This window comes from Pongo pygmaeus, chromosome 9 (genome assembly GCF_028885625.2).
Source record: "Pongo pygmaeus isolate AG05252 chromosome 9, NHGRI_mPonPyg2-v2.0_pri, whole genome shotgun sequence".
In the NCBI taxonomy this organism is placed as follows: Eukaryota; Metazoa; Chordata; class Mammalia; order Primates; family Hominidae; genus Pongo; species Pongo pygmaeus.
The window spans coordinates 7,253,147-7,278,313 of record NC_072382.2 but is presented as its reverse complement, the minus strand read 5'-3'; the positions used below and the strand labels follow the sequence as shown (position 1 = coordinate 7,278,313).

The 25,167-nt window shown below is 59.3% G+C and overlaps 3 protein-coding genes across 8 annotated transcripts in view; 2 read left to right on the top strand and 1 right to left on the bottom strand.

Annotated features, from left to right (window-relative positions):
• The window catches only part of RAD9A (RAD9 checkpoint clamp component A), an 81,505-nt gene extending 71,611 nt beyond the window's left edge, over window positions 1-9,894 (top strand). The window contains exons 4-14 of one of the 2 annotated variants that reach the window (XM_054437389.2): window positions 2,872-3,552; window positions 3,635-3,705; window positions 4,128-4,256; window positions 4,975-5,089; window positions 5,170-5,269; window positions 7,184-7,293; window positions 7,380-7,489; window positions 7,579-7,643; window positions 7,732-7,869; window positions 8,662-8,869; window positions 8,947-9,894. In XM_054437389.2, the coding sequence (XP_054293364.2) occupies window positions 3,519-3,552; window positions 3,635-3,705; window positions 4,128-4,256; window positions 4,975-5,089; window positions 5,170-5,269; window positions 7,184-7,293; window positions 7,380-7,489; window positions 7,579-7,643; window positions 7,732-7,869; window positions 8,662-8,869; window positions 8,947-9,042 (1,176 nt within the window). In that variant the 5' untranslated portion in view covers window positions 2,872-3,518 and the 3' untranslated portion in view covers window positions 9,043-9,894. Of the gene's footprint in view, window positions 1-2,871; window positions 3,553-3,633; window positions 3,706-3,854; window positions 4,257-4,974; window positions 5,090-5,169; window positions 5,270-7,183; window positions 7,294-7,379; window positions 7,490-7,578; window positions 7,644-7,731; window positions 7,870-8,661; window positions 8,870-8,946 lie in introns of those variants that run through there. The other variant, XM_054437390.2, reaches the window with a different exon arrangement.
• Window positions 9,661-13,361, bottom strand: PPP1CA (protein phosphatase 1 catalytic subunit alpha). The gene is made up of 7 exons (XM_054437391.2): window positions 13,199-13,361; window positions 12,554-12,685; window positions 12,175-12,405; window positions 11,041-11,145; window positions 10,422-10,645; window positions 10,204-10,338; window positions 9,661-10,127 (listed from the first exon to the last, which is right to left on the bottom strand). Exons 1-7 carry the CDS (start codon window positions 13,251-13,253, stop codon window positions 10,017-10,019), a joined length of 993 nt encoding a protein of 330 aa, XP_054293366.1. The 5' UTR covers window positions 13,254-13,361; the 3' UTR covers window positions 9,661-10,016.
• A 1,696-nt stretch (window positions 13,362-15,057) lies between these two features.
• On the top strand, window positions 15,058-21,563 carry TBC1D10C (TBC1 domain family member 10C). 5 transcript variants are annotated; one of them, XM_054437384.2, is made up of 10 exons: window positions 15,058-15,430; window positions 15,681-15,844; window positions 16,578-16,677; window positions 16,892-16,999; window positions 17,088-17,194; window positions 17,396-17,510; window positions 18,106-18,171; window positions 18,306-18,495; window positions 20,453-20,607; window positions 20,881-21,563. In XM_054437384.2, the coding sequence occupies exons 2-10, from the start codon at window positions 15,693-15,695 to the stop codon at window positions 21,226-21,228; spliced, it is 1,341 nt and encodes a 446-aa protein (XP_054293359.1). In that variant the 5' UTR covers window positions 15,058-15,430; window positions 15,681-15,692; the 3' UTR covers window positions 21,229-21,563. The 5 variants fall into 5 exon arrangements, with proteins under 5 accessions (XP_054293359.1, XP_054293360.1, XP_054293363.1 ...); XM_054437385.2 differs by having other exon boundaries at window positions 15,060-15,430; window positions 15,609-15,844; XM_054437388.2 differs by having other exon boundaries at window positions 15,394-15,447; window positions 15,609-15,844.
• The last annotated feature ends 3,604 nt before the right edge of the window (window positions 21,564-25,167 follow it).

Here is a 25,167-nt window from a genome sequence, read left to right as displayed (position 1 = left end):
GGTGAGGTGGCTCACGCCTGTAATCCTAGCACTTTTGGAGGCTAAGGCAGGAGGATCGCCTGAGCCCAGGAGTTCAACACCAGCCTGGGCAACAGAAGGAGACCTTGTCTCTAACAAAAATTTAAAAAATTAGCTGGCTGTAGTGGCATGCGCCGGTAGCCCCAGTTACTCAGGAGGTTGAGGTGGAAGGATCGCTTGAGCCTGGGAAGTTGAGGCTGCAGTGAACCACGATCGTGCCACTACACTCCAGCCTGGGTGACAAAGCAAGACCCCATCTTAACAAACAAAACAAAACAGAACAAAACAAAACAAAGCCAAGGCCGGGTGCAGTGGCTCACACCTGTAATCCCAGCACTTTGGAAGGGTGAGACGGGCAGATCAGTTGAGGTCAGGAGTTTGAGACCAGCCTGGCCAACGTGGCAAAACCCCATCTCTAATAAAAATACAAAAATTAGCCGGGTGTGGTGGCACACGCCTGTATTCCCAGGTACTTGGGAGGCTGAGGCACAAGAATTGCTTGAACCCCAGAGGCGGAGGTTACAGTGAGCCGAGATCACGCCACTGCCCTCCAGCCTGGGCGACAGAGCAAGACTGTCTTCAGATAAAACAAAAAGCAAAAAGCCAGACATGGTTCCTGCCCTTGTGAGGCAGACACACTAGTGAGGAAGACATATGTTAAACAGGCAAACACACGTATGAAATAATGTGATAAGTGCTGTGGCTAAAACAGGGTCTAGCTAGAGCGTACTGGGGTGCTGGTGGGGGCAGAAAAGACCGCACTGAGCCTGGAGGAAGAGAAGCATCACCACGTTAGAAGAGGTATGATGCCAAGTGGTGGGGACAGCTAAGGATGTGCTAAGATCCCCAAGTGGAAGAGGAAGTGGAGGGTGCAGGGAGCCCACAGGGTTGGCATGGCTGTGCAGGTGATCAAGGGGAGGTGACAGGTGGAGAAATGGTGGGGGCAGCTCCTGCAGGTTCAGGGCAGAGTTTGGATTTGATGGCAACCACTGGAGTGTGCAAACACGGGAGAGGCATGACACAACGGACATTTTAGGAGGGTCACTTTGCTGCTGTATGGAGAGTGGCCTGGAGGGGGCAGGGTGGAGGCAGGCGACCACTGAGAGCTGTTACAGTCATCCAGGTGAGAGGATGGTGGCCTAGGCCTTGGAGATGGAAGAGGAGGGCAAAGCTGCCACCTGTTAAGTTGCCACCTGTTTGGGAGGCAGAGTGGTCAGGACTTAACTGAAAGATTGGGTAGGGGTGAGGGCAAGCATGAGGTCAAGGATGACTCCCAGCATACTGTGCCGGATGCCCAGGGACAGGGGGCACTATTTCCATGGATCCCCCGGGAAGGGGAAGGGAAGAGTAACCTCCTCCCCCAGGGCTCCACGGAAGGGGCAAGGGCTGGTGACTAGGGGAGCAGAACAGAAGGAGAGGGAGAAACAAAGTATATGCATGTATCCAAATGTGTACAATTATTATGTATCAATTCAACTCATTTGAAAGTGGGTCTGGAGAGCAAGGGTCTCAGAGACAAATATATCTCCTGCACTACCACAGGACATGAGGGGCAAGGCACAGGCAGGCCCTACAGGAACACAGGGATGCCCTGGGCCCTTCCAAGAACCACCAAAGCCTTGGTACTACTGTGGGGAGAGTAGGGGTCAGTGAGTTTCTCCAGGACTCCCTTACATTTTACACACGTGGACCCGGAAGCCCAGGCGAAGGGGAAGACCTTCTAGCTGATGCATCCCCACCTGGCACACAGTCTGGCTGGGTTTTTTTTTGTTTTTTGAGATGCAATCTCGCTCTGTTGCCAGGCTAGAGTGCAGTGGCGCGATCTCGGCTCACTGCAACCTCCGCCTCCGGGTTCAAGCAATTCTCCTGCCTCAGCCTCCAGAGTAGCTGGGACTACAGGCGCGTGCCAACATGCCCGGCTACTTTTTATACTTTTAGTAGAGACACGGTTTCACTATGTTGGCCAGAATGGTCTGGATCTCTTGACCTCGTGATCTGCCCGCCTCGGCCTCCCAAAGTGGTAGGATTACAGGCATAAGCCACCGTGCCCGGCCAGTCTGGGGTCTTTTAAAAATACAGACCCGGGGCTGGGCGCGGTGGCCCATGCCTGTAATCCCAGCACTTTGGGAGGCTGAGGCGGGCAGATCACTTGAGGTCAGGAGTTCAAGACCAGCCTGGCCAACATGGCGAAACCCGTCTCTACTAAAAGTACAAAAATCAGCCAGGCGTTGTGGCAGGTGCTTGTAATCCCAGCTACTTGGGAGGCTGAGGCAGGAGAATCGCTTGAACCTGGGAGGCGTGATCGTGCCACTGTACTCCAGCCTGGGCGACAGAGCAAGACTCTATCTCAAAACAAACAAACAAAAACCCACACACAAAAAAACAAAAAACAGGCCGGGTGCAGTGGCTCACTCCACTTTGAGAGGCCAAGGTGGAAAGATAGCTTGAACCTCACAGTTGAGACCGGCCTGGGCAACATGGCAAGACTCCGTCTCTACAAAAAAAAAAAAAAAAGCCGGGCGTGGTGGGTGTGCCTGTGGTCCCAGATACTCAGGAGACTGAGGTGGGAGGATCCCTTGAGCCCAGGAGTTCCAGGCGGCAGTGAGCCGTGTTCGCGCCACTGCACTCCAGCCTGGGTGACAGAGCAAGAATATGTCTCAAAAAAAAAAAAAAAAAAAAAAAAAAAGGCACATAACCACGATCTACCTTCGTAAAACGTTTCCAGAGCGTCCCAGCGGTGCCCCTCATCATCTGGCGGCCCCTACGCCTCTGTGAGACTCACAGACCTACTCTCCTCTCCAGGGGGCGGAGCCCACACCGCTGAGCATTTACTCTTGTTCTTCCCTCTGCCAGGGGCACCGTTCTAACCCTTTCTGCCTGGAGAAACTGCCGTTTTTCCTTAAAGGATTCTCGAAGCCAGAAGGAGCAGCCACCTCCCACTCCCGGCTGCTGCAAGCAAGCTGCTTTGACCTCTTTCTAGAGTTGGGGATTGCTGCTGGAATCCGAGTCTCCGGCCCAGAGTGGGTGCGATGGTCTTGCTTGCACCCTGTATCCCCCGACAGACGCCCGGGAACTCTACTAAGTGGGTGACCCCAGAGAGCTCGCCCCCACACTCCGACTCCGAGTCCAGCACTCGGTCCACTACACAGGGACCTCGCGCCCCAGAGCTGCGTCCTCTTTGACCTTCGCGATCCGGTGCGCGGCCCGCGGAACGCCCCGATCTCCAGGGGCGCGGAAGGCTGAGGCGCGCCGGGGGAGCCAGGAGCAGCCAGCTGGCGGGCGCCGCAGGACTCCCCGGTCACGTGACACCCCGGGCAACGTGCGCCGTCACGTGACGGCTGAGCCTGTGAACGTTTTTCTCACGTGACGGAGGCGCCTGCACGTGGACCAATGGGGAGGCGGGGGCGGGACCGGCAGGGGTGGTGCGCGGGAAGGGACCCCAGATCCGGAGGTCGCGGAGAGCTGGGCAGCGTTGGCCGCTGGCGGAGCGCTGGGGCAGCATGAAGTGCCTGGTCACGGGCGGCAACGTGAAGGGTGAGTGCAGATCGGCCTGGCAGCGGCGGTGCAGGAGCCGCGGAGCCACCAGCCTAACCCCCTTCCGCTCTCCTCCCCGCAGTGCTCGGCAAGGCCGTCCACTCCCTGTCCCGCATCGGGGACGAGCTCTACCTGGAACCCTTGGAGGACGGGGTGAGGGGCTAGGGTGTAGGGGGCGGGTGGGACTCCAGCCGGGAGCGGGTAACCGGGACTCGAGTCTCGCCCCCACTAGGCGGGATGACCGCTGGCAGATTTGTCGGCAGAGTTTCAATTTCTTAGCCTGGCGTCTGTCATCTTCCCAGGCCGGTGTGTGAATTGAGGAAAGCTGCCCTCCTGCGAGCTCCCAGGGGGTGACGTGCACTTAGAGAAACTCGGGGAAGGCCTGGGTGTGCGACCCCTCCTCTGCGGCAGCAGCGCTGGGGCCGACTCTGAAGGCTTCATGGGGAAGGAGGGTTTTTCAGCAGGTGGTGGCGGAGCGGGAGAACGATAGGCAAGTGTGTGAGCAGAAGCAGCCAGAGGGCTGGGTCTGTGGCTGCCCCCTGACCATGTCCCTCTCCGTGCTCTTCGTGGCCCAGCTCTCCCTCCGGACGGTGAACTCCTCCCGCTCTGCCTATGCCTGCTTTCTCTTTGCCCCGCTCTTCTTCCAGCAATACCAGGCAGCCACCCCTGGTCAGGACCTGCTGCGCTGTAAGATCCTGATGAAGGTGAGGCCCTTCCCTCAGCAGTGGCATTACCCCACCCCAGGAATCTCCACCAGCTGCGTCTCTGCCCTGGGGTACTCAGTAGATGCTAAGTGGGGAGAGAGACATGTGCAAGGCCAATCCATGCAAAACACAGGGAGGGCAATGGTAAAAGCATCACAGCGGGGACCTCAGAGGGTGGTGACGCTCAAGTTCGTCAAGAAAGGTAAGCAGGTCTTTTGGCCGGGCGCGGTGGCTCACGCCTGTAATCCCAGCACTTTGGGAGGCCGAGGCAGGCGGATCACGAGGTCAGGAGTTCGAGACCAGCCTGGCCAACATGGCGAAACCCCGTCTCTACTAAAAATACAAAAATTAGCCGGGCGTGGTGGCATGCGCCTGTAATCCCAGCTACTTGGGAGGCTGATGCAGGAGAATTGCTTGAACCCGGGAGGCGGAGGTTGCAGTGAGCTGAGATCGTACCACTGCACTCCAGCCCTGGGTGACAGAGCAAGACTCCATCTCAAAAAAAAAAAAAAAAAAAAAAGGTAAGCAGGTCTTTCAAGGCATTCCAAGCATAAGGAAGAGCATGAATGAGGCCTAGAAGGATGCCAGTGCCTGATGTGATGTGGGAGCACTTTTCCCAGAGTTACATGCTGGGCCCATGATGGGTGGGGGCCTACACGGGACAGGAGAGCTTGTCGCAGAGATGCGGTGCTAGGCTGAGGTGTCTTATCCCATGCAGTCTTTCCTGTCTGTCTTCCGCTCACTGGCGATGCTGGAGAAGACGGTGGAAAAATGCTGCGTCTCCCTGAACGGCCGGAGCAGCCGCCTGGTGGTCCAGCTGCATTGCAAGTTCGGTGAGTGGGCAGCCGGCCAGCCAAGGGGTGCCTCAGCAGGGAGGTCGGTGAGGCCCACTGAGACCCTTTCGCCCATCCAGGGGTGCGGAAGACTCACAACCTGTCCTTCCAGGACTGTGAGTCCCTGCAGGCCGTCTTCGACCCAGCCTCGTGCCCCCACATGCTCCGCGCCCCAGCACGGTGAGCACACCCCTGCCTTCAGCTCAGCCCCGGGTCTCTCTCTTCCTTCTTTGGGGCCCCAAGGGGTTGATTTTAGAAGGTACTTCCTTCATTCTCCCTACAGAGTTTCTGTGAGCCTCAAAGACATCCCATGGCCCGCTATGTGCTCAGGTCCTTACCTGGCTCTTTAAAGGCAGACGGTGGCATGGAGGAGGGGCAGGTGCCTCCTGGCTTCATTCTCCTCACTGTTAGGAGCCTGCATTCTCCATCCCAAAGGTCTGACTTGACTTTCTGGCTGCTCAAACCCATTCCAATTCCTTCTCTAGGGAGCACATTTCTGGCCTGCCACCAAATCTCGTCTGGCTTGAGTAACCTTGAAGGTCTGCCCATAATCTGTGGCTCAGAGGCTCAGACCCCTTCTCTGGCCTGGGCATCCTTCCAGAGGTGTTCTCCATTCAACGGCAGCCTCTTTTCCTGACTGCCCAGGACTGAGGAGTCCCCAAGGCCAGGGCAGGAGGCTGGAGGGAGGCTGAGTAATCAGCTATGGGGTGGAGCCGTTCTGGGCAGTCCGAGCACCGGGGGCTGTCTGGGGCCAGGGAAACGGGGACTCCAGTGGAAGCAAACATCCCTGGCGAGGACCAGCTCAGAGGAGTGGGCTCTCCCACTGCCCCACGCTGGTCACTGCTTACATTCAAGTGGCCCAAAGTCCTGCTCATTTCTCAGGGTGACTGAAGGTCCCTTTGGGTCCTGACATCTGTTTCCCCAGGTTCTCTTGAGCCAGCACTGCTCAAAGCTCTTTTGGGTAGTGAGAGACGGGGGCCAATTCCTTGGTCTGCATTTAGGGTGGTGTTTTTTTTTTTTTGAGACAGTTTCGCTCTTGTTGCCCAGGCAATGGCACGATCTCGGCTCACCACAACCTCCGCCTCCCGATTCAAGTGATTCTCCTGCCTCAGCCTCCCAAGTAGCTGGGATTACAGGCACGTGCCACCATGCCCGGCTAATTTTTGTATTTTTAGTAGAGACAGGGTTTCTCCATGTTGGTCAGGCTGGTCTTGAACTCCCGACCTCAGGTGATCTGCCCGCCTCAGCCTCCCAAAGTACTGGGATTACAGGTGTCAGCCACCGCACCCAGTCTCTTTTTTTAAAAATGAGCAATTGTTTCTCTTGTTTTGTTTTGAGATGGAGTCTCGCTCTGTCACCCAGGCTGGAGTGCAGTGGTGCAATCTTGGCTCACTGCAATCTCTGCCTCCCGGGTTCAAGCGATTCTCCTGCCTCAGCCTCCCGAGTAGCTGGGATTACAGGCATGCACCACCACGCCCGGCTAATTTTTATGTTTTTAGTAGAGACGAGGTTTCACCATGTTGGCCAAGCTGGTCTCGAACTCCTGACCTCAAGTGAGCCACTGCTTCGGCCTCCCAAAGTGCTGGGATTATAGGCATGAGCCACTACGCCTGGCCACTGTTTTTTTTAATCCTTGCGCAGGGGCCTTGCTCATCTTTTGCATGCTTCAGTTTTAGTGTATGTGCTGCCGAAGCAAGCACTCTCTGTCTCATGAATAACTTCAAATATATGTAGAAGCAGACGCAGCTCCCGTCCCCACTTGACTTGAAGCAATTTCCAGATGTGATTTCATCTGTATGGCAATGGGTATCCTTAGAGGATAAGGATTTCAGGGCTCTTTCTGAAGGCTGGGTTTGTAAGGCGGCGTGAGTGCCATGTCCTGCCTCTGGGCACTCTCCCCGCTCTGCATGGTCAGGTGCCGCCTGCCAGGTTTGAGCGACCACTGCAACCTGCCCCCTCCCTGCCACCTTCTCTGGGCCTCATCCACAGTGCGCTAGGCCTGCGCACATCCATGTGTGTGCATGTGTCACCTCCACCTCAGGTCCTCCGAGAGCAGGGCCAAGCATTTGGGGTAATGCTCCGCCCTGTTCACAGGGTTCTGGGGGAGGCTGTTCTGCCCTTCCCTCCTGCGCTGGCTGAAGTGACGCTGGGCATTGGCCGTGGCCGCAGGGTCATCCTGCGCAGCTACCACGAGGAGGAGGCAGGTGAGGGGGCTGGACGTGGCCTGGGACAGCAGAGCGGCAGGTGGGAGAGGGGCAGGGCCCAGGTTACTCCTGTTCTTCCCCAACAGACAGCACTGCCAAAGCCATGGTGACTGAGATGTGCCTTGGAGAGGAGGATTTCCAGCAGCTGCAGGCCCAGGAAGGGGTGGCCATCACTTTCTGCCTCAAGGAATTCCGGGTGAGGATCCCCCTAGGCGCTCGCCGTCCCGTCCTCCCTGCCCAGCTCAGCCCAGCCCGGGGCCTCACCTGCTACCTCTTTCCTCCCAGGGACTCCTGAGCTTTGCAGAGTCAGCAAACTTGAATCTTAGCATTCATTTTGATGCTCCAGGCAGGTAATTCCCAGCCTTGGGACAGGGAAGGGCTCTGGGATGGCAGGAGCTGAATGGGATGACCTAGCTTGGGGCCCCCTCCCATGCCCAGGCCCGCCATCTTCACCATCAAGGACTCTTTGCTGGACGGCCACTTTGTCTTGGCCACACTCTCAGACACCGACTCACACTCCCAGGACCTGGGCTCCCCAGAGCGTCACCAGGCAGTGCCTCAGCTCCAGGCTCACAGGTGAGGGCACCTCCCCCCAACTCCTCCTCTCTCCATGTCTGTGCACTCCAGCCTGAGACTGCAACTCCTAGCTTCTGCACCTCCCCGCAATGTGTTCTCTCCCGCCCCTTCCCTCCCGCTCCTCCTCTGGGTGTCAGGCCCCAGCCCCTACCCCTATAGTGCTCACAGCTGCCAGCCCTGCAGACTCAGCCTTCTTGGTTAGCTGTACTCAGAGACCCCTCCCACCCAGGGAAGCATCCCCAAGGCCCTGCCGGCTTCCTTCTCTGGCTGAGGCCTCCCCTCTGAGCCTCCTCCCAGGCCAAGGAGGGAAAGGGCTGCTGGGAGGTAGGAGCTGCCTGCGCTGGGGGAAGCAGGTGTCTGGAAGGGCAGGTGGGCTGGGGAGGATGGCCCAGTGCACTTTCAGCACAGGAAGTTGGGGCTGGCCCCCGGCCCAGCCTGTCCCTGGGCTCCTGTGCTATCCAGCTCCTGTCCCCTGGGAAGGTGGGGGCTTGGGCCCCATGTGGCCCAGTTCACAGGACTTGCTGCTCCTCTCCCCTAGCTGAGCTAAAGTAGCCCCAAGGATGCCTCCCTCAGGCCCCTACCTGAATTCTGATCAAAGAGATTCCTGGCCCACCCCCTCCAGGAAGCCACCACTTAACTCCTGCATCCTCTCCTCTCCAGCCAAATCAGGAAGTCATAAAACCAAGAGATCTTCAGTGGTCGGGGGCCCCAAAGCTCCCTTCCAGCCCTCCAAGGTGGGGCGCTGCCTCTGCTCCCCCAATCCCCTCCCTGATACTCCGATTCTGCCTACAGCATACCCCACCCAGACGACTTTGCCAATGACGACATTGACTCTTACATGATCGCCATGGAAACCACTATAGGCAATGAGGGCTCGCGGGTGCTGCCCTCCATTTCCCTTTCACCTGGCCCCCAGCCCCCCAAGAGCCCCGGCCCCCACTCCGAGGAGGAAGATGAGGCTGAGCCCAGTACAGTGCCTGGGACTCCCCCACCCAAGAAGGTAGGGACTGGAGGTGGAGGCAGGGGTGGGAGGTAGGGAAGGGAGCAGCCTCCAGAACTCACTTGTTCTCTTTCCAGTTCCGCTCACTGTTCTTCGGCTCCATCCTGGCCCCTGTACGCTCCCCCCAGGGCCCCAGCCCCGTGCTGGCTGAAGACAGTGAGGGCGAAGGCTGAACCAAGAACCTGAAGCTTGTACCCAGAGGCCTTGGGACTAGACGAAGCCCCAGCCAGTGGCAGACCTGGGTCTCAGCCCTGGGGATCAGAAAGGTGGGCTTGCTGGAGCTGAGCTGTTTCACTGCCTCTTGCAGGCCCCAGCTGGCTGTCACTAAGCTGTCCCACAGCGGTCGGGCCTGGGCCCTGTTATCTCCCCAGAACCCCCAGCCAATCATGACTTTCCAGACTTGGCTCTGAACTACTGACGTTCCTACCTCTTATTTCCCATTGAGTCTCAGGCTATACTCCAGCTGGCCAAGGCTGGAAACCTGTCTCCCTCAGGCCCACCTTCCTAAGGAAAATGTCACAGTAGGTGCTGCTGGCCCCTGGTGATCCAGCTTCTCTGCCAATCATGACCTGTTCCTTCCTGAAGTCCTGGGCATGCATCTGGGACCCCTGTGGAGCTGACAGTTTTTCTTGCTTTCCTGATACTCTGGCGCTGACTTGGAATTCTAAGAGCCTTGGACCCGAGTGTGTGGCTAGGGTTGCCCTGGCTGGGGCCTGGTGCCCAGCCTCCCAAGCGGCTCTGTGCAGAAGAGCTGCCAGGCAGTGTCTTAGACGCTAGACAGAGGCCATGGCGAGAATCCAGCTTTGACCTTTATTCAAGAGACCAGATGGGTTGCCCCAGGATCCGGCTGCCAGCCCTGAGGCCAAGCACGGCTGGAGACCCACGACCTGGCCTGCCGTTGCCCTGAGCTGCAGCCTCAGCCCCAGGATCCTGCTCACAGTCACCGCAGGTGCAGGCAGGAAGCAGCCCTGGGGGACTGGACGCTGCTATTGATTCATTAAAAAAAAAAAAAAAAGAAAAATACACCAAGGCTCCATGTTCCCCGTGACAGGTGGGCCTGAGGGGCCGGGGTGACCCCCCCCCAGCATGGCAGCATGATTTCTGTACAATCAATCCATCATCTGGGGCACAGGGCGGTACGCGGGGGCTATTTCTTGGCTTTGGCGGAATTGCGGGGTGGGGTGATGGGTCGGCCTCCAGGGTTCAGGCCACTGAACTGCCCGTACTTCCCCTTGTTCTTGTCGGCGGGCTTGAGGATCTAAAAGAGACAGGGTTGGTCAGGCTCATGGGGCTGAGCCACAGGACCTAGCGGCCCCTTTCTTCCCCACACTCACCTGGAAGGAGCACATGAGGGTCTCGTCCACGCTCATCATGGCGCCAGCATTGTCAAACTCGCCACAGTAGTTGGGAGCTGAGAAAAGTGTCACCAGCTGCCGCTTGGCAAAGAACTCATAGCCATCTTCTACCACCTGGGCGAGGATGGGAGCAGTCAGTCCTGAGCGCAGGCACTGCCCTCCCCTTCCCCCGCCGCAGGCCAGGGCCACCAGCCCACCTGGTGTGCTCGGCAGATGAGGTCCAAGTCGTGCTTGTGGAGGAACTTGGCCACCACCTCGGCTCCAAAGGTAAAAGAGACGCCACGGTCGTTCTCGCCCCAGCCCTGCACGTCCTTGTCAGGGTCAGACCACAGCAGGTCACACAGCAGGCCCTGGTCAGGCACATCTGTGGGCCGCATGATCCGCCGAATCTGCTCCATAGACTGCAGGTCCGGGGACAGGCCTGGGGGGCCGGGGGAAGGTCACTTCCTCAAACAAGGACATCCTCCCTCCAGAAAGCCTTGGCCAATGAGCCTCACCTTTCCCACCACCCTCCTGGTCCCGCCACTGGTCTCCTGGGCGCCTAGACTGGCAGAAGTCATCCCTTCCCCTCAGCTTTTTCAAGTTCCCAAATAGGCACAAAGGCATCCCTGCCCTCAGGAGCACAAGCTCCCGGGAGAAAGGAGACAAGCCCACCCCATGTAGGACGCACATCAAGGAAGTGAGTGCAGCCCAGCGCAGTGGGGTATGGGAGACACTTCCTGGAGGGGGTGACTTCCCAGAAGAGACCTAAGGAGAGCTGCCGGGTGCCGGGGGATGCGGCCAGGGCTCCTCCTCCCCAGCCATCCCCTCCCTCACCTCCGTGGCAGCAGAAGATCTTTTCGTCCACTATGGCTGCGATGGGCAGGCAGTTGAAGCAGTCAGTGAAGGTTTTCCACAGTTTGATGTTGTAGCGTCTCTTGCCTGCCCAGGGGGAGGTGGCTGTGAGGTGCCTGCCTACCCCACCCTCAGCCGGGGTCCCTGGGCTATTCAGCCGCAGCTGGGAGGAGAGTCAGGCACCGATGCAAACCACCCCCCACCCTTGCCGCCTGTCAGCCTTCCAGGAGCAATTCTAGTTACTTTTTATTTTAATTTTTAATTTAAAAAAACAGGATCTGGCCAGGCGCGGTGGCTAACACCTGTAATCCCAGCACTTTGGGAGGCCGAGGCGGGCGGATCACCTGAGGTCAGAAGTTCGAGACCAGCCTGACCAACATGGAGAAACCTCATCTCTACTAAAATACAAAAAAATTAGCCAGGCGTGGTGGCGCATGCCTGTAATCCCAGCTACTTGGGAGGCTGAGGCAGGAGAATCGCTTGAACCCGGGAGACGGAGGTTGTGGTGAGCCGAGATCACGCCATTGCACTCTAGCCTGCGCAACAAGAGTGAAACTCCATCTCAGAAAAGTAAAGAAGCAGGGTCTTGCTCTATCACCCAGGCTGGAGTGCAGTGGCAAGATCATAGCTCACTGTAACTTGGAGCTTCTGGGTCCAAGTGATCTTCCCGCCTCGGCCTCCTGCCATTAGTAATTCTAAAGCACCCGAGTCCACTGGAAACTGAGTTCCAATCTGGACCAGCCTCAGGGTTGGCACTCCTCGCATGCCCCCACCCATGAATTGGGCCAAGTCCAGGTCTGGTTTATCTCAGCTTCTGGACAGCAGAGCCCATCTGCAAACATCCTAAGTGCTTAGTAGCAAATGTAGGGGGAGTGTCACCAGGCAGGGCCCTGGGGGAAAGCACTAGAATCCGGGGCAACCCTTCAGTCAGCAACCATTCCCCAGACCCCATGACAGGAGGGGCAGGGCAGGCACGAGAACGGACCTGGGCCCTGCCTTCGTGGAGCGCACAGTCTAGCAAGTGTCTGTCAGATATCAGGCCAATGTGAAGGTCCCATTGAATGGCAAGGAGTGCGGTTCAGGACCCGGGCAGCCCCAGACGCTCAGACCACTCACACTCATCGTAGAAACCATAGATGCGGTTGATGCTGGCACACTCGTGGTTCCCACGGAGCAAGAAGAAGTTCTCGGGGTACTTGATCTTATACGCCAGCAGCAGGCAGATGGTCTCCAAGGACTGCTTGCCCCTGTCCACATAGTCCCCCAGAAAGAGGTAGTTGCTCTCGGGAGGGAAACCGCCATACTCAAATAGTCGCAGAAGGTCGTAGTACTGGCCGTGTATGTCACCTGTGACCCAGGAAACCGGGTAAGCTAGATGCAGGGTCTAGACCTGAACCCAGGGCCAGGACTGGCCTCAAGGGAGGAGGGCTCCAGGAACTCTGTGGGGTCCAGCGCCACTTTTAGGAAGGCAAGGGGACCTGGGCCGGGGGCTCACCGCAGATCTTGAGGGGTGCCTCCAGCTCCAGAAGAATGGGCTGGCTCAGGAAAATCTCCCGGGATTTCAAGCACAGACCGCGGATCTCGTTCTCTGTCAGCTGTACATTCTTGCCAGGCCGCGAGCCCTGCACTGGGGGCGCAATGGGGTGTCAGGACCCAAGAGGAGGGCGGGCGACACGGGCGGCCCCATGGATACCTTCGGGGGCGCCTAGGCCTCCTCGGCCCCTCCTTGCCCACAGGCAGCTGTTGCTGCTGAGCCTCCCGGGACCTCGGCCTCAAGCCTCCAGGGGAAGCCCCCAGCTACCCTCAGCGCCTCGGGAGGCGACTGTCGTTCGCAGGAGGCTGCCACCAAAAACCTCACAGCGCAGGACCCCTTCTTGGACCGGGCTTCCCGGGTTTCTCCCTCGCCCCAAGAGCCCAGGCAACCCTTGCGCCCCCAGCCCGGGAGAGGGGGCTGCTCCGCGAGCCAGAGCTGGCCCCGGACCTCTCAGGCGCGTCCGCGGGGGGTCAGCTGCGGCCACGGAACCTCGCGGCCCGTCCCCGCCCAGTCTAAGCTGGCCCCGGGGGCCCGCCTGCGCGCCACTTCCGGGCCGGGCAGGGGGCCAGGGCGCGGCGGACGCGGGCTTCCCTCGCCCCGACCAACCTTCCAGCAGGCGCCCGATGATCGAGTCCAGGTTGAGCTTCTCGCTGTCGGACATGGCGGCGCCGCCGCTCCAGCCCAGCAGCTCCTGGCCCGCTCCTGCCTCCCGCCCTCCGGCAGCCTCCTTCCGGCCTGGCTCTCCTTCCGCCCGCCCCAGTCCGCCCCCGGCCCGCGGCCCCGCCTCCGGGCCTCCCGGGCCCGCCCCGCCCCGCCCAGTCCCCCGCGCTCTAGCGCCCCCGCTGGACGTGAGGCGCGGCGGCCCGAGGGGCGGGGCCTCGGCGGCGGACTGGGGGCGGGGTCTGTCGGGGGCGTGACCAAGCTGGTTACGCCCCAGAGGAGGTGCCCAGCCCTGTTCAGAGGATGTGGGGCCGGAAGGACTGTGGAAGTTGTTTTTCTCTTTCAAAAGCCGAACAGACTTTCCCACCCCTTCCCTGGGTGGAGGGTGTTGTGAACATGTTAATAACCGGCTGCTAGGCACTGAGGGTTAACTGCTCGAAGTGCAGGAAAGGAAACTAAGGCTCAAGAGATAAAAACAGCCTGGACCTCGCATTCACGGAGGACCCCCCCCTTCTTCGTGGGTCTTTGTGGCCCCCAGGCGGCTGACCACACTCAAAGACAGCTACGGCTGAATTCCCAGGGCACTTTGGTCCTTGGGGCATGCTAAATTAATATTTTCCTACAAGTCCCATAATTCGCTTTTTTTTTTTTTTTTTGAGACAGAGTTTTGCTCTGTCGCCCGGGCTGGAGTGCAGTGGCGCGACTTTGGCTCACTGCAACATTCACTTCCCGGGTTCAAGCGATTCTCCTGCCTCAGCCTCTGGAGTAGCTGGGATTACAGGCGTGCGCTACTGTGCCCAGCTAATTTTTGTATTTTTAGCAGAGGTGGGGTTTCGCCATGTTGGCCAGGTGGCCTTGAACTCCTAACCTCAGGTGATCCACCCCACCTTGACCTCCCAAAGTGCTAGGATTACAGGCGTGAGCCAACAAGCCTGGCCCCATAATTAGCTTTTGAGTAGCACAGTAATATTGCAGGGTGTGCACATAAAAATAATTACTTTATGAGCAGACCTGGCTGGGCGCAGTGGCTCATGCCTGTGATCCCAACACTTTGGGAGGCCGAGGCGGGCGGATCATTTGAGGTCAGGAGTTCGAGACCAGCCTGGCCAACATGGTGAAACCATTCCCCATCTCTCTAAAAATACAAAAAGTTAGCTGGGCATGATGGCGGCCGCCTGTAATCCCAGCTACTTGGGAGGCTGAGGCAGGAGAATCGCTTGAACCTGGGAGGTGGAGCCCAGGCGACAGTGCGAGACTCTGTCTCAAAAAAAAAAAAAAAAAAAAAAAGCAGACGATAAATGAACCTTAGTTCTTGTTGGAACCCTGAGTTGGGTGCTTTACATGCCAGTAACCTCAGAACTGGAAGTGGGCCTGCCGTGGTGGCTCAGGCCTGTAATTCCAGCACTTTGGGACGCTAAGGCGGGATGGTCTCTTGCGTCCAGCCTGGGCAACATGGCGAAACCTTGTCTCAATAAAAAATACAAAAATTAGCTGGGCATGGTGGTGCGCGCCTGCAGTCCCAGCTACTAGGGAGGCTGAGGCAGGAGGATCTCTTGAGACCAGGAGGTGGAGGTTGCAGTGAGCCCAGATCGTGCCGTTACACTCCAGCCTGGGTGACAGAGCAAGACGCTGTCTCAAGAAACAAACAGGAAAGCCAGGCACAGTGGCTCATGCCTGTAATCCCAGCACTTTGGGAGGCTGAGGTGGGTGGATCACCTGAGGTCAAGAGTTTGACCAATGTGGCAAAACCCTGTCTCTACTAAAAACACAAAAATTAGCCGGGCATGGTGGCGCATGTCTGTAGTCCCTGCTACTTGGTGGGCTGAAGCAAGAGAATCACACTTGAATCCAGGAGGTGGAGGTTGCAGTGAGCTGAGACCGCGCCACTGCACTCCAGCCTGAGCAACAGAGCAAGACTCTGTCTCAAAAGAAACGAACAAAAGAACTGGGGGTGGCCCGGCCCCTGCGTCTGACAGTCCTGGGCCCTCCACACCAGCACAGGAACTCAAGCCTGCTGTCACTGGGACCATGGGGAGTGTGGGAGGAGCCCACAGCTCAGGGGCACTGGGGCAGGCAGGAAGAGCCTCAGAGAGGAAGGGGTGACACCCCCCACCCTTGGGAGGGGCCCCCAGCGGTTGCCAAAGCTGTGTGAGGAGGAGGAGGAAGTGAGAGGAGGAGGTGAGGTGCTGCAGGAGGTGAGCTGGGCTGGTGGGGACAGGGGCTGGGCTTGGGGCTGGGTCTCCGGACAGAGGCCTGGCTTTTCTGTCACGGCAGGGCCTAGCCCCCGCCCCCATAAAAGAGGAGACATAGGGAGCTTGGTGAGATACCCTGAAACCTCCCCACTGTGACCCCACAGCCAGGCCCCAGGCTGGCCGGGGGTGGCCCCTCACACTGGTTCTCCCCACTTTCTCTGCCTGTGGCATCGAAGGCCCCGGGCACCATGGCCCAGGCCCTGGGGGAGGACCTGGTGCAGCCTTCCGAGCTGCAGGATGATTCCAGCTCTTTGGGGTCCGACTCAGAGCTCAGCGGGCCTGGCCCGTATCGCCAGGCCGACCGCTATGGATTCATTGGGGGCAGCTCGGCAGAGCCAGGGTAAGGGGGCAGGGTGAGGGATGGCCGGATGCTGGGACAGAGGACGGGGGACTGAGGGCTGAATTCTGGAGGGAGGCTGGGAGGGTCTGGTGGTAGGGATTGGGAGTGGGACTCAGCCAGTAGCACCCCTCCGCAGGCGCCAGGTGGAACCCTAAGGTGGGAAGGGTCAGGGGAGGCCTCTGTGCATCTCTTACCCCCAGCCTCTGAGGGTTTGCACCCACCACTGGGGCACAACATCCTTCCCCTTTGAACCTCTGGCTCAGGAATCCCAGATCCAAATCACAGAACCCATACCTCTTCCTTCCCCCTTTCCCCAAGCTACAGACAGAAACACAAGTCCAGATATAGACAGAAACTTGCCGCAGGTCACACAGGAAATCAGACACAGACCCAGACTCAAACTCAGGACTCTGGGCTTCCAGTCCAGGGCTCTCTCCAGCCAGCTTCCCCTATGAATTGTCTGTGTCCCTGTCCTGGGTGACAGCCAACCAGCCCCTCCCCCAACACACACCCACTCACCCCTTCAGTCTCCTGCTTCTGCCCACGTCGGAGCCACATCCTTTCCTGTCCCCGTGACAAGCATTGGCAGCTCCTGGGTCACAGGTCACCCCACAGGGCTCCCAGAGATCCCTAGGGTCAGGAGCTGGGTTCACCTGGGTAGCCTGGAGGGTGGCAGTGTGGGCCTTGGGTAACAGCTGCCCAGCGCCTGGATACCTGTGCCATGTACCCCCAGGCCGGGCCACCCACCTGCAGACCTCATCCGCCAACGGGAGATGAAGTGGGTGGAGATGACCTCACACTGGGAGAAAACCATGTCCCGGCGGTACAAGAAGGTGAGGGGGGCAGAGGCCCCACTTGGCCTCCGTGGCTCATTCCTCTCTGCCTCAGCCGACATCTTAGCAAAATGTACCCACCCTGTGTCCCAGCACCTCCTGCCTTTGCTCCCTGCCACCCAAAGTGGGCCCCTGCCTGCTGATGAGCTGTGCCTGGGACCTGCCAGCAGGAGGTATGGAGGCTGCCTAGTGGAGCCCTTGGCCTCACCCACAGGTAAAGATGCAGTGCCGGAAAGGCATCCCGTCTGCTTTGCGCGCCCGGTGCTGGCCCCTGTTGTGTGGGGCTCATGTGTGCCAGAAGAACAGCCCTGGCACCTATCAGGTGAGGGAGTGGGCAGGGGCCCCAATTCCCCTACCCAGAGCCCCTCACCACACCGAACCCTCACACCCACCTCCCCGGCTACCCACAGGAGCTGGCAGAGGCCCCTGGAGACCCACAGTGGATGGAGACCATTGGCAGGGACCTGCATCGTCAGTTTCCTCTGCATGAGATGTTTGTGTCACCTCAGGGCCACGGGTACGAGGCCGGTGATGCCCAGGGACCCCCAGCCCCACAAGCCCCAGGTGCTCCAGACCACTTTCCCCAGCCCAGCTCTACAGTCTTGCATCTCAGGGGACCCAGCAAGGCCCAGGGAGGCTGAGGCCTGGGCAGAAGCCCCCAGAGGGTGGAGAAGGGGGTGCCTGCAGGACTGGCCCCTTATGGGGTCTTCCGGCACAGGCAGCAAGGGCTCCTGCAGGTGCTCAAGGCCTACACCCTGTATCGACCGGAGCAGGGCTACTGCCAGGCCCAGGGGCCCGTGGCTGCTGTGCTGCTCATGCACCTGCCCCCGGAGGTGAGTGACCTTGACCCTGCTCCGGGAACCCTAGTGACCTAGGCCCAGGGAACCCCATCCCCAGGAACTGTGGCCTCAGAAACCTGCGATCCTTGATTCCTGGACCCTGTCCTAGTGACCCAGGTCCTCATGACTGCCAGCCTCAGTGACCTTCAAGCCTAATGACCTTGACTCCAGGAACCTGGGATCCTTGACCCCAGTCATCTAGGAATCTGGATGTTATCACCTTGACCCCACGACTCCTGATTCTGAATTGGGGACTGTGACCCCAACCCCAGAGACCCCAGAAACCCAGGACTTGAACTTTGGGACACTCCCAACCCTTGGCCAGTGAACCCCAACCCTGTGACCTTCAAATCTAACACCATGTGCCCTGTGATTTCCAACACCCTAAACCCCTCAGCAGACCCTGTTTTGGGCAGAGGAGGGGGCTTTTGGGAAGGGCTCCCAGGAACTGAGCAGGTTAGGAGTGGCCCTGAGTCCAGGCTCCTGTGGTGCCCAGGCCCTCCCCTTCACTCCTTTCCCATCCTGCCTTGCCCTCCGCGGTCCCTTCCTTGGTGAGCACTGACAGGCCTGTGCCCTGCCCCTTCCTCAGGAAGCCTTCTGGTGCCTGGTGCAGATCTGTGAGGTCTACCTCCCTGGGTACTACGGGCCCCACATGGTGAGAGGCTGACATGGGGGCTGGAGGAAGGACGGGCAGGGGCCCGGTGAGTGGGTGGGGGTCTGGGGACTGAGGGAGGTTGAGCCTGGGCTCTGGGGGTGGCGGTGCTGGCCTGCTGATGGACGTGGCCACAGGAGGCTGTGCGGCTGGACGCCGAGGTGTTCATGGCCCTGCTGCGGCGGCTGCTTCCGCACGTGCACAAGCACCTGCAGCAGGTGGGCGTCGGGCCCCTGCTGTACCTGCCCGAGTGGTTCCTGTGCCTCTTCGCCCGCTCCCTGCCCTTCCCCACAGTGCTGCGTGTCTGGGATGCCTTCCTCAGTGAGGGTGAGTGGGGCAGCCAGTGGCTTGGGGTGTGGGTGGGGAGGTAGCTCACCAGCTCCAGCTCCAGTGTTCCCTTTTTGAGCCTCAAATCACAGGACTGGGTGTACCAAAGGTGATGGCCTGGTTCCTGGCACTACATCACCCATCACCGGTCACCCAGGCACCGCCTGGTGCAGAGCTGGGCCAGGGAGGCTTCCAGAGGAGGCAGATGGGGCAGGAGCTGGGATCACAGCACATGGAGGCCTGAGCTTCTCAGGGACAGTAGGAGGCGTTCCTCCACAGAGCCTGCAGGCACCTGCTGGGTGCTCACTGGCTCCAGACGTGGATCTGCAGCTGGGAATCAAGTGATCAAGACCTTCATTCTGGCGGGGGTGGGGATGGGTGGCGACAGTAACCAAATTCACAAGATATTTATAGATTGTCAGAAGTGTCACGAAGAAAATAAAACTAGGGATGTGACAGGGAGTGTCAGGGGAGTGCAGGGGCGATGGCTGCATTTAAGCTCCTTCTGGCTGCTCTGTGCAGGAGGAGGACTCACAGTGGTGCCTGTGGAGGTCTGGGGCCAGAGAGGCCACTGTCCCCAGGGGCCAGGCTACAGTCTACGAAGGAGGGAGGGCTTGGAGCCATGAAGCCAGAGAGGTGGAGGCTGGGGCCAGGCCAAGAACAGGAGGGGAGTCGGAGCAGAAGCAAGCTGGACTCCTTGTGTCTTTGGGACTCCGCCTTGATACTGCCATCGGTGACCCACCTGCATTCTGTTCTATATGTGAGGTCTGGAGGTTGCACCTTAAAACGTGGTAGAAATCAGTCAGCATATGCATACTGTGCATACTGAATGCCTGTCGTGTGCTCAGCTGGCTTCCTGCCCTCCACACAGCAGAGGACCACTGGCTGGCTTAGAGTTCTGGCCACAGGTGTCCAAGTCGCTATCCATGCGGTCACCTCCCAACCAGCCTTAGACCTCGAGAGCAGGGCTGGGCAGAGCTGGGCAGGGCCTGACCTGCCCACCTGAGGGCAAACACTACACAGGCTCCCTTTATCAGAAGGACGATAGCATGAGTAGTGATTGTTCCTTGACAGTCACCGTCATCACTCAACCTCGCTGGTCCTGATGGCTCTTCTCAGATCACAGGCTGCCAGGAAGGGATTTTGAGGCTCCAGGACTAGCCCAAACTCACATTGTGGGGAGTGTGCACCGAGTGCTATGCTCCTGGCTTAGGGAAGAGCAGTTCTGCCTAGGATCTTTCTAGAATCAGAGGGTCACAGATCCAAGTTGGAAAGGCCCTTAAAGGGCTCCACCTGACCTTTCCTTATGGAGATGAGCAAGCTGAGGCCGAGGGAGGGCTTGGTGTGAAGGCATCAGTAGCCCTGGGCTCCTGGCAGGAAGCTGGTGGCTTGGAGGGGACTGGAGCCTTGGGGTGTGGGCGGGGAGCTAGCTCACCAGCTCCAGGGTTCCCTTTTGGAGCCTCGAGTCATGGGACCAGGTGTGCTGAAGGTGATGGCCCTGTGCCTCGTGGTACATCACCTGTCACCCGGATGCTGCCTCGGGTAGGAGCTGGGTGATCATAGCACATGGAGGCCTGACTGGCTCAGGGAGGGTAGGAGGTGCTCCTCCCCGGAGCCCACAGGCACCTGCTGGGTGCTTGCTGGCTCCAGATGTGGATGGCATCTGAGCATCAAGTGATCAAGACCTTCATTCTGGCGGGGGTGGGGATGGGAAGCGACAGTAACCAAATTCACAAGATACTAACTCTTCCCCAAAGCATCTGTGGCTCTTGAGGCTAACTTGGCCAGTGCAGCGGCCTGTGTTACCTGAAATGCAACTCCACCCTCTGTCATTGTTCCTGAACCAGAGAGGGCAGAGCTGCGGGAAAGTGGCAGGCATGTGGCTGAGGGCAGGTTTGGGTGCAGAACTGTGGAGGGGCAGGGCCGGCCTCCCAGTGAATGAGCTCCTGGTCTGCAGGTGCCAAAGTACTGTTCCGTGTGGGGCTGACACTGGTGCGCCTGGCGCTGGGCACTGCAGAGCAGCGAGGGGCCTGCCCTGGCCTCCTGGAGACACTGGGGGCCCTTCGAGCCATCCCCCCCGCACAGCTGCAGGAGGAGGCCTTCATGTCACAGGTGGGTGCCCCCACCTCTCCTTGGACTTGCCCAGCCCCTGCTGCACGGGGGAAACTGAGTCCCAGAACAGGAAGCCAAAGCGAGAATGGGGACTTAGTTCCTGTCCCCTGAGCTTCAGAGAACACAAAAACCTGAGGCCTCGAGTGGTTTTCTGTGGCTCCCCAGTAAGGCTGTCAGCCCCTCAGTCCTCAGCCACTTCCTGGGCTGGGGACCTCACAGTTTCCTGTTCCTGCCTTGAGGCCGGGCAAACGCAACACCAACTGCTCCCCACAGGTGCACAGTGTGGTGCTGTCGGAGCGGGACCTGCAGCGGGAGATTAAGGCCCAGCTCGCCCAGCTGCCCGATTCCGCACCGGGGCCCCCGCCCCGGCCACAGGTTCGCCTCGCCGGGGCCCAAGCCATCTTTGAGGCCCAGCAGCTGGCAGGGGTGCGACGAGGCGCCAAGCCTGAGGTGCCTCGGATTGTGGTGCAGCCCCCAGAGGAGCCCAGACCACCACGGCGGAAACCCCAGACCCGCGGCAAGACTTTCCATGGGCTCCTGACTCGGGCCCGGGGCCCCCCCATCGAGGGGCCCCCCAGGCCCCAACGAGGCTCCACCTCCTTCCTGGACACCCGCTTCTGAGAGGACCATGGACTCAGTGTCCCCCAGTCTCAATTGCCTGATGGCTGATGCCAGCCCGGCAAATGGGCACCGCACTTTACTCTTGGGACTCGGGGACTTGGCTTCTTTCCTGGCAAGGACCAGGCGGTGGGGGAGGAGGAGGTCCTCCATGGCATATACTGGGTTAGGCACTAGCATGGAGGAGGGTTACAGAGTGGGGCACGTGAGGACCCATGGAACCGTCCTGGTGCCCAGGCCCTCACAAGTACCAAAGCCAGCACCAAAGGAATCAGGGTAGGGGTTGGCTGGGTCAAGGGACCCCAGAGGGCACCAGGAATAAAATATTCTTGAACAGATGCCTTGGATGGCGCTGGATCAAATGCCCTCCTCCCAACCCCAGACAGGCAGCCCCTTCCCCTCCTCCCTCACCTGCCCTTCCCAGCACCGCCCTCTCCTGGTCCTGCCCTGGGGACACACCAAGGCTGCCCACTGGCCGCGGGGGGAGGTGTTTACAGTAATAAGAGCCAATTGAAAGTCGCCCTGCCCAGCCTCTGGGGACAGGAGTGGCTTTTGCACCTACAGGAGGAGGGTGCCCCAGTGGATGGCGAGTCCAGGGGCTCTACCCCCTCTTCCGCCCTCCTTCCCCTCCCTCCAGGGTGGTTCAGTACTTGCTGGGATGGGGGACTCTAACCCAAGTCCTCCCCGCACCCATGGTCCTGGTCACATCTGTCAAAGGGATCCAGGCAAGAACAAAGGCCTAGTGTGCCGCGGACAAAGGAGAAAGGTCCCGCCGGCCCTCGCCCCTCCCTGAGCCCTGCGTCTGCCCCCTCGGGACCGCCACCATGGAAACCCCCTCCCACACTCACCAATAGCCCCCGTGGGTGCGCAGGACCTGAGCCATCGCCAGGGCAACAGGGCTGGTTCCGACACAGGCCTGTGTCCCGCAGTGCCCATTCCCAAGTGCCCTCCCTTCCATAGGGAACACGGCAGGACTCCATATGGATGGGAGGCATCTGCAGGCTCAGGGTGCAGAGGTGGCCATTGGGTGGGGTGTCAGTGGAGTCACCTGTCAGACTCTGGGTTTGGAACGTTCTTGCAACAGGGCCACAGGCTGCGTCTATGTGGCAAGTGCCAGGTCCTGGGTCCTGGGCAGACCTGTCCTACTCCCAGGGAGCCTCCCCCCTGGAAGAGGGAATCATGGTGGCCCAGACCCTTCCTTATCTGTCGTTTCTCCGGGGGAAACTGAGGCTCAGGAGGAGCAGGAACTTACAGAAAGCCTTACTATCCATGGCAGACCCAAGGTTTACCCCTGCCCCGACCACTGGCAGCTGCCCTCTGGGCAGTCCCCTGGGAGTGCTTTCTCCTGCTCCTTCCCCACTCTACCCCCAATCCCGCACCAGCCCCTCACTGTGTGGATGAGGCAATAGCCGGACTCCTGTGAGTTAGACAGCGCTCCAGAGCCTCCTGTGCCCACTCCTCTTCACCCCGCTGGGGTGCCTGCAACTTAATAATAGCCTCCTTATCTGTAGTTTACAAAACCCTTTCCCAGACCCCCCCGCCCCCAGGCCCTCTCTCTGCAGGTGGCCCCTGATATATCCCTGTTAGAGACACAGAGGCTCAGTGAGGACAAGGACCTCACCCAGGCCCACAGTGAAAGGCAGAGCCGGCTGGATGCAGAGGCAAGGCTCTGTGCTGTGTAGACTATGCCTTAGCCTTAGACGAGGAGTGTCTTGGTGGAATCTCAGGCACTGTAGCAGGCAGGGTGGCCAGGGTCAGGGGGCACTTGTCCCTGAAATCCACTTGGGAGCTCCCCGCCCTCCACAGTTCAGCTCTTTGCCTGGGAGAATAGAGGAGCAAGGTGCAGCAGCCTCAGCCCTGGGCCGAGGGTCTGTCATGAGCCTGTGGGGGCGCGGTGGCAGTGGTTCACCCTGGACACAGACTCTAGGAGCAGGTGGTCTCCAGCAGGGTCCCTCCAGCTGGGGCTCAGTCATTGCCTTTCCTACTCAGGAGACTGTTTTCTGGGCAGCTCTTCTGTAGGTTTCCTTATCAGTCATCTGCATGGGAGCCCTAACTCACAGGTCGGACAGAAGAGGACCAGTGCCCTCCCGGTGTGAACCCTCACACACATGCATTCTCACAGGCTCTCCTCCGCAGGGCTGCACCGGCCCCCACAGCACCTTTTTGCCAGCTAGGGAAAGATGTCTCTCCTCCAGGCAACATGCAGCCTCACCAGAGTGCACGGTGTAGCAGAGTGGGGCGTGATCTCTCTCCCAGGTGCCTTTGTGCAGTGAGCAACCTACACAAACACGCTCAGTGAACCTAGAAAGTCCCTACAGATCTGCCTGGAAAGGGGCTCAGAGAAGGGAAATGATGCATCTGAGAGGACTCAGTATGTGGGGACTGAAGCTGGTAGGGCCCCTGGGATGTCTGTCAGCCTGCCTCAGAGTGCAGCATGCAGAGTGGACACGAGTGGGGGCATGCAAAGGAGTGGAGGGGGGCAAAGGGGTGCCTGCCATAGATCGGGAGGGGACCCATAGTCTCCATCTTGCCCTGCCACCCACTTGAGGTTCCCTGAATTCCCACACTGTTCCAGGCTCCCAGAGGGGTTAGACTTGGACTCCCCTGCATGGGAAAGGCCCTTTCTCCTTCTCTGAGCCTCGGTATTCTCCTGCAGATGATGGGATTATAATAGCCCCCACCCCAGCCTCAAGAGGGCTCTACCAGCTCATGATGATGATGATGATGATGACTGTTCAGTCCAGCTGGACAGCAGCCAAAGCACTGCCTCTCCTCACCCCACCCCTACCTAGCCTCAGGTGATGTCCAGGCTTTCCTGGCAGGGGCAGAGCAGAACCACCCCGCCCACCTGCCTGCCCCAAGTCCCAGGATCCTGAGCTTGGGCTGCAGCTGCCCAACTCTGATTTTCCTCCCTGTATCCACAAGGCAAGAGCCAGAGCAGCCAAGGACCAGACAGGGGGGCCTAGGAGTGGGCATGCACGCATTCTGGCAGAAGATCCTGGCTCTGCGTCTCACCAGCTGTGTGACCTTGGGCAAGTCACACGACCTCCTTCAGTCTCATAATTGCCCCCTTGCATGTGGAGTGTTAAGCCTGGGCTGAGTGTGCACTGTATCCCCATTTGAAGATGAGAAAACTGAGTCCCCAGGGCTGCAGAGCTTGCTAAATATTGTTAAACGTCAAAGCTCATGCTCTTTGGATCACGCTCAAGCCCCACAGTGGGACCCCATGGGCTCTCAGGCCACCCAGGCAGCAAGCGATTGGGTCTCCTGGGGTGGCTGTGGGACCTGGGCCCCTCCCCTTAGTGATCTGAAGCTCACTCTCCCCAGCCTAGAATGGAGCTGGTTCCTCATTCCTGGAGCCTGGGCCAGCTGTAGGGAGAGCTGCACGTGGGCCTGGAAGTTGTGTGGGGAATGTGGGCTGGACTGGGCATCCTGGAGAAGCCATTTCCCCTCTCTGCTGACCCCCTCCAGTGGTAGACAAGGATGGGTCTGCACAGACTGCCCTGTATATAGCTGCAGAAAGGGTCCAACAGCTGTCATCTCTGTCCCTGACATGTGTGGGCCCCTCAGTACTCTCCCCCAGGCCAGGAAGCTCTCAAGGACAGCCAGGGCTCAATATGTGTCCAGTTCTGAGACAGGCAGGGAGAGGGGCTGACTGGGGACTGTGAGAGGGAGGAGTTAGAGCCATAGGCTGCCCTGCCTAGGAGAGGGAAACCAGCCCCATTCTAGGCTGGGGAGAGTAAGCTTCAGATCACAAAGGGGAGGGGCCCAGGTCCCACAGCCAGAGCTAGGATTGAAACCCACTGGTGGGACACACTCCAGGAGAGGGCGTGAATCTCTGGTTGTGCTTCTGTGGGTGAATTGTGGCTGCGACCCAGGTCTCCTGGGGTATGCTTCTGTGGTTGAGCGGGTACACCTGGGTGTGAGTATGTGTGTCTTGGG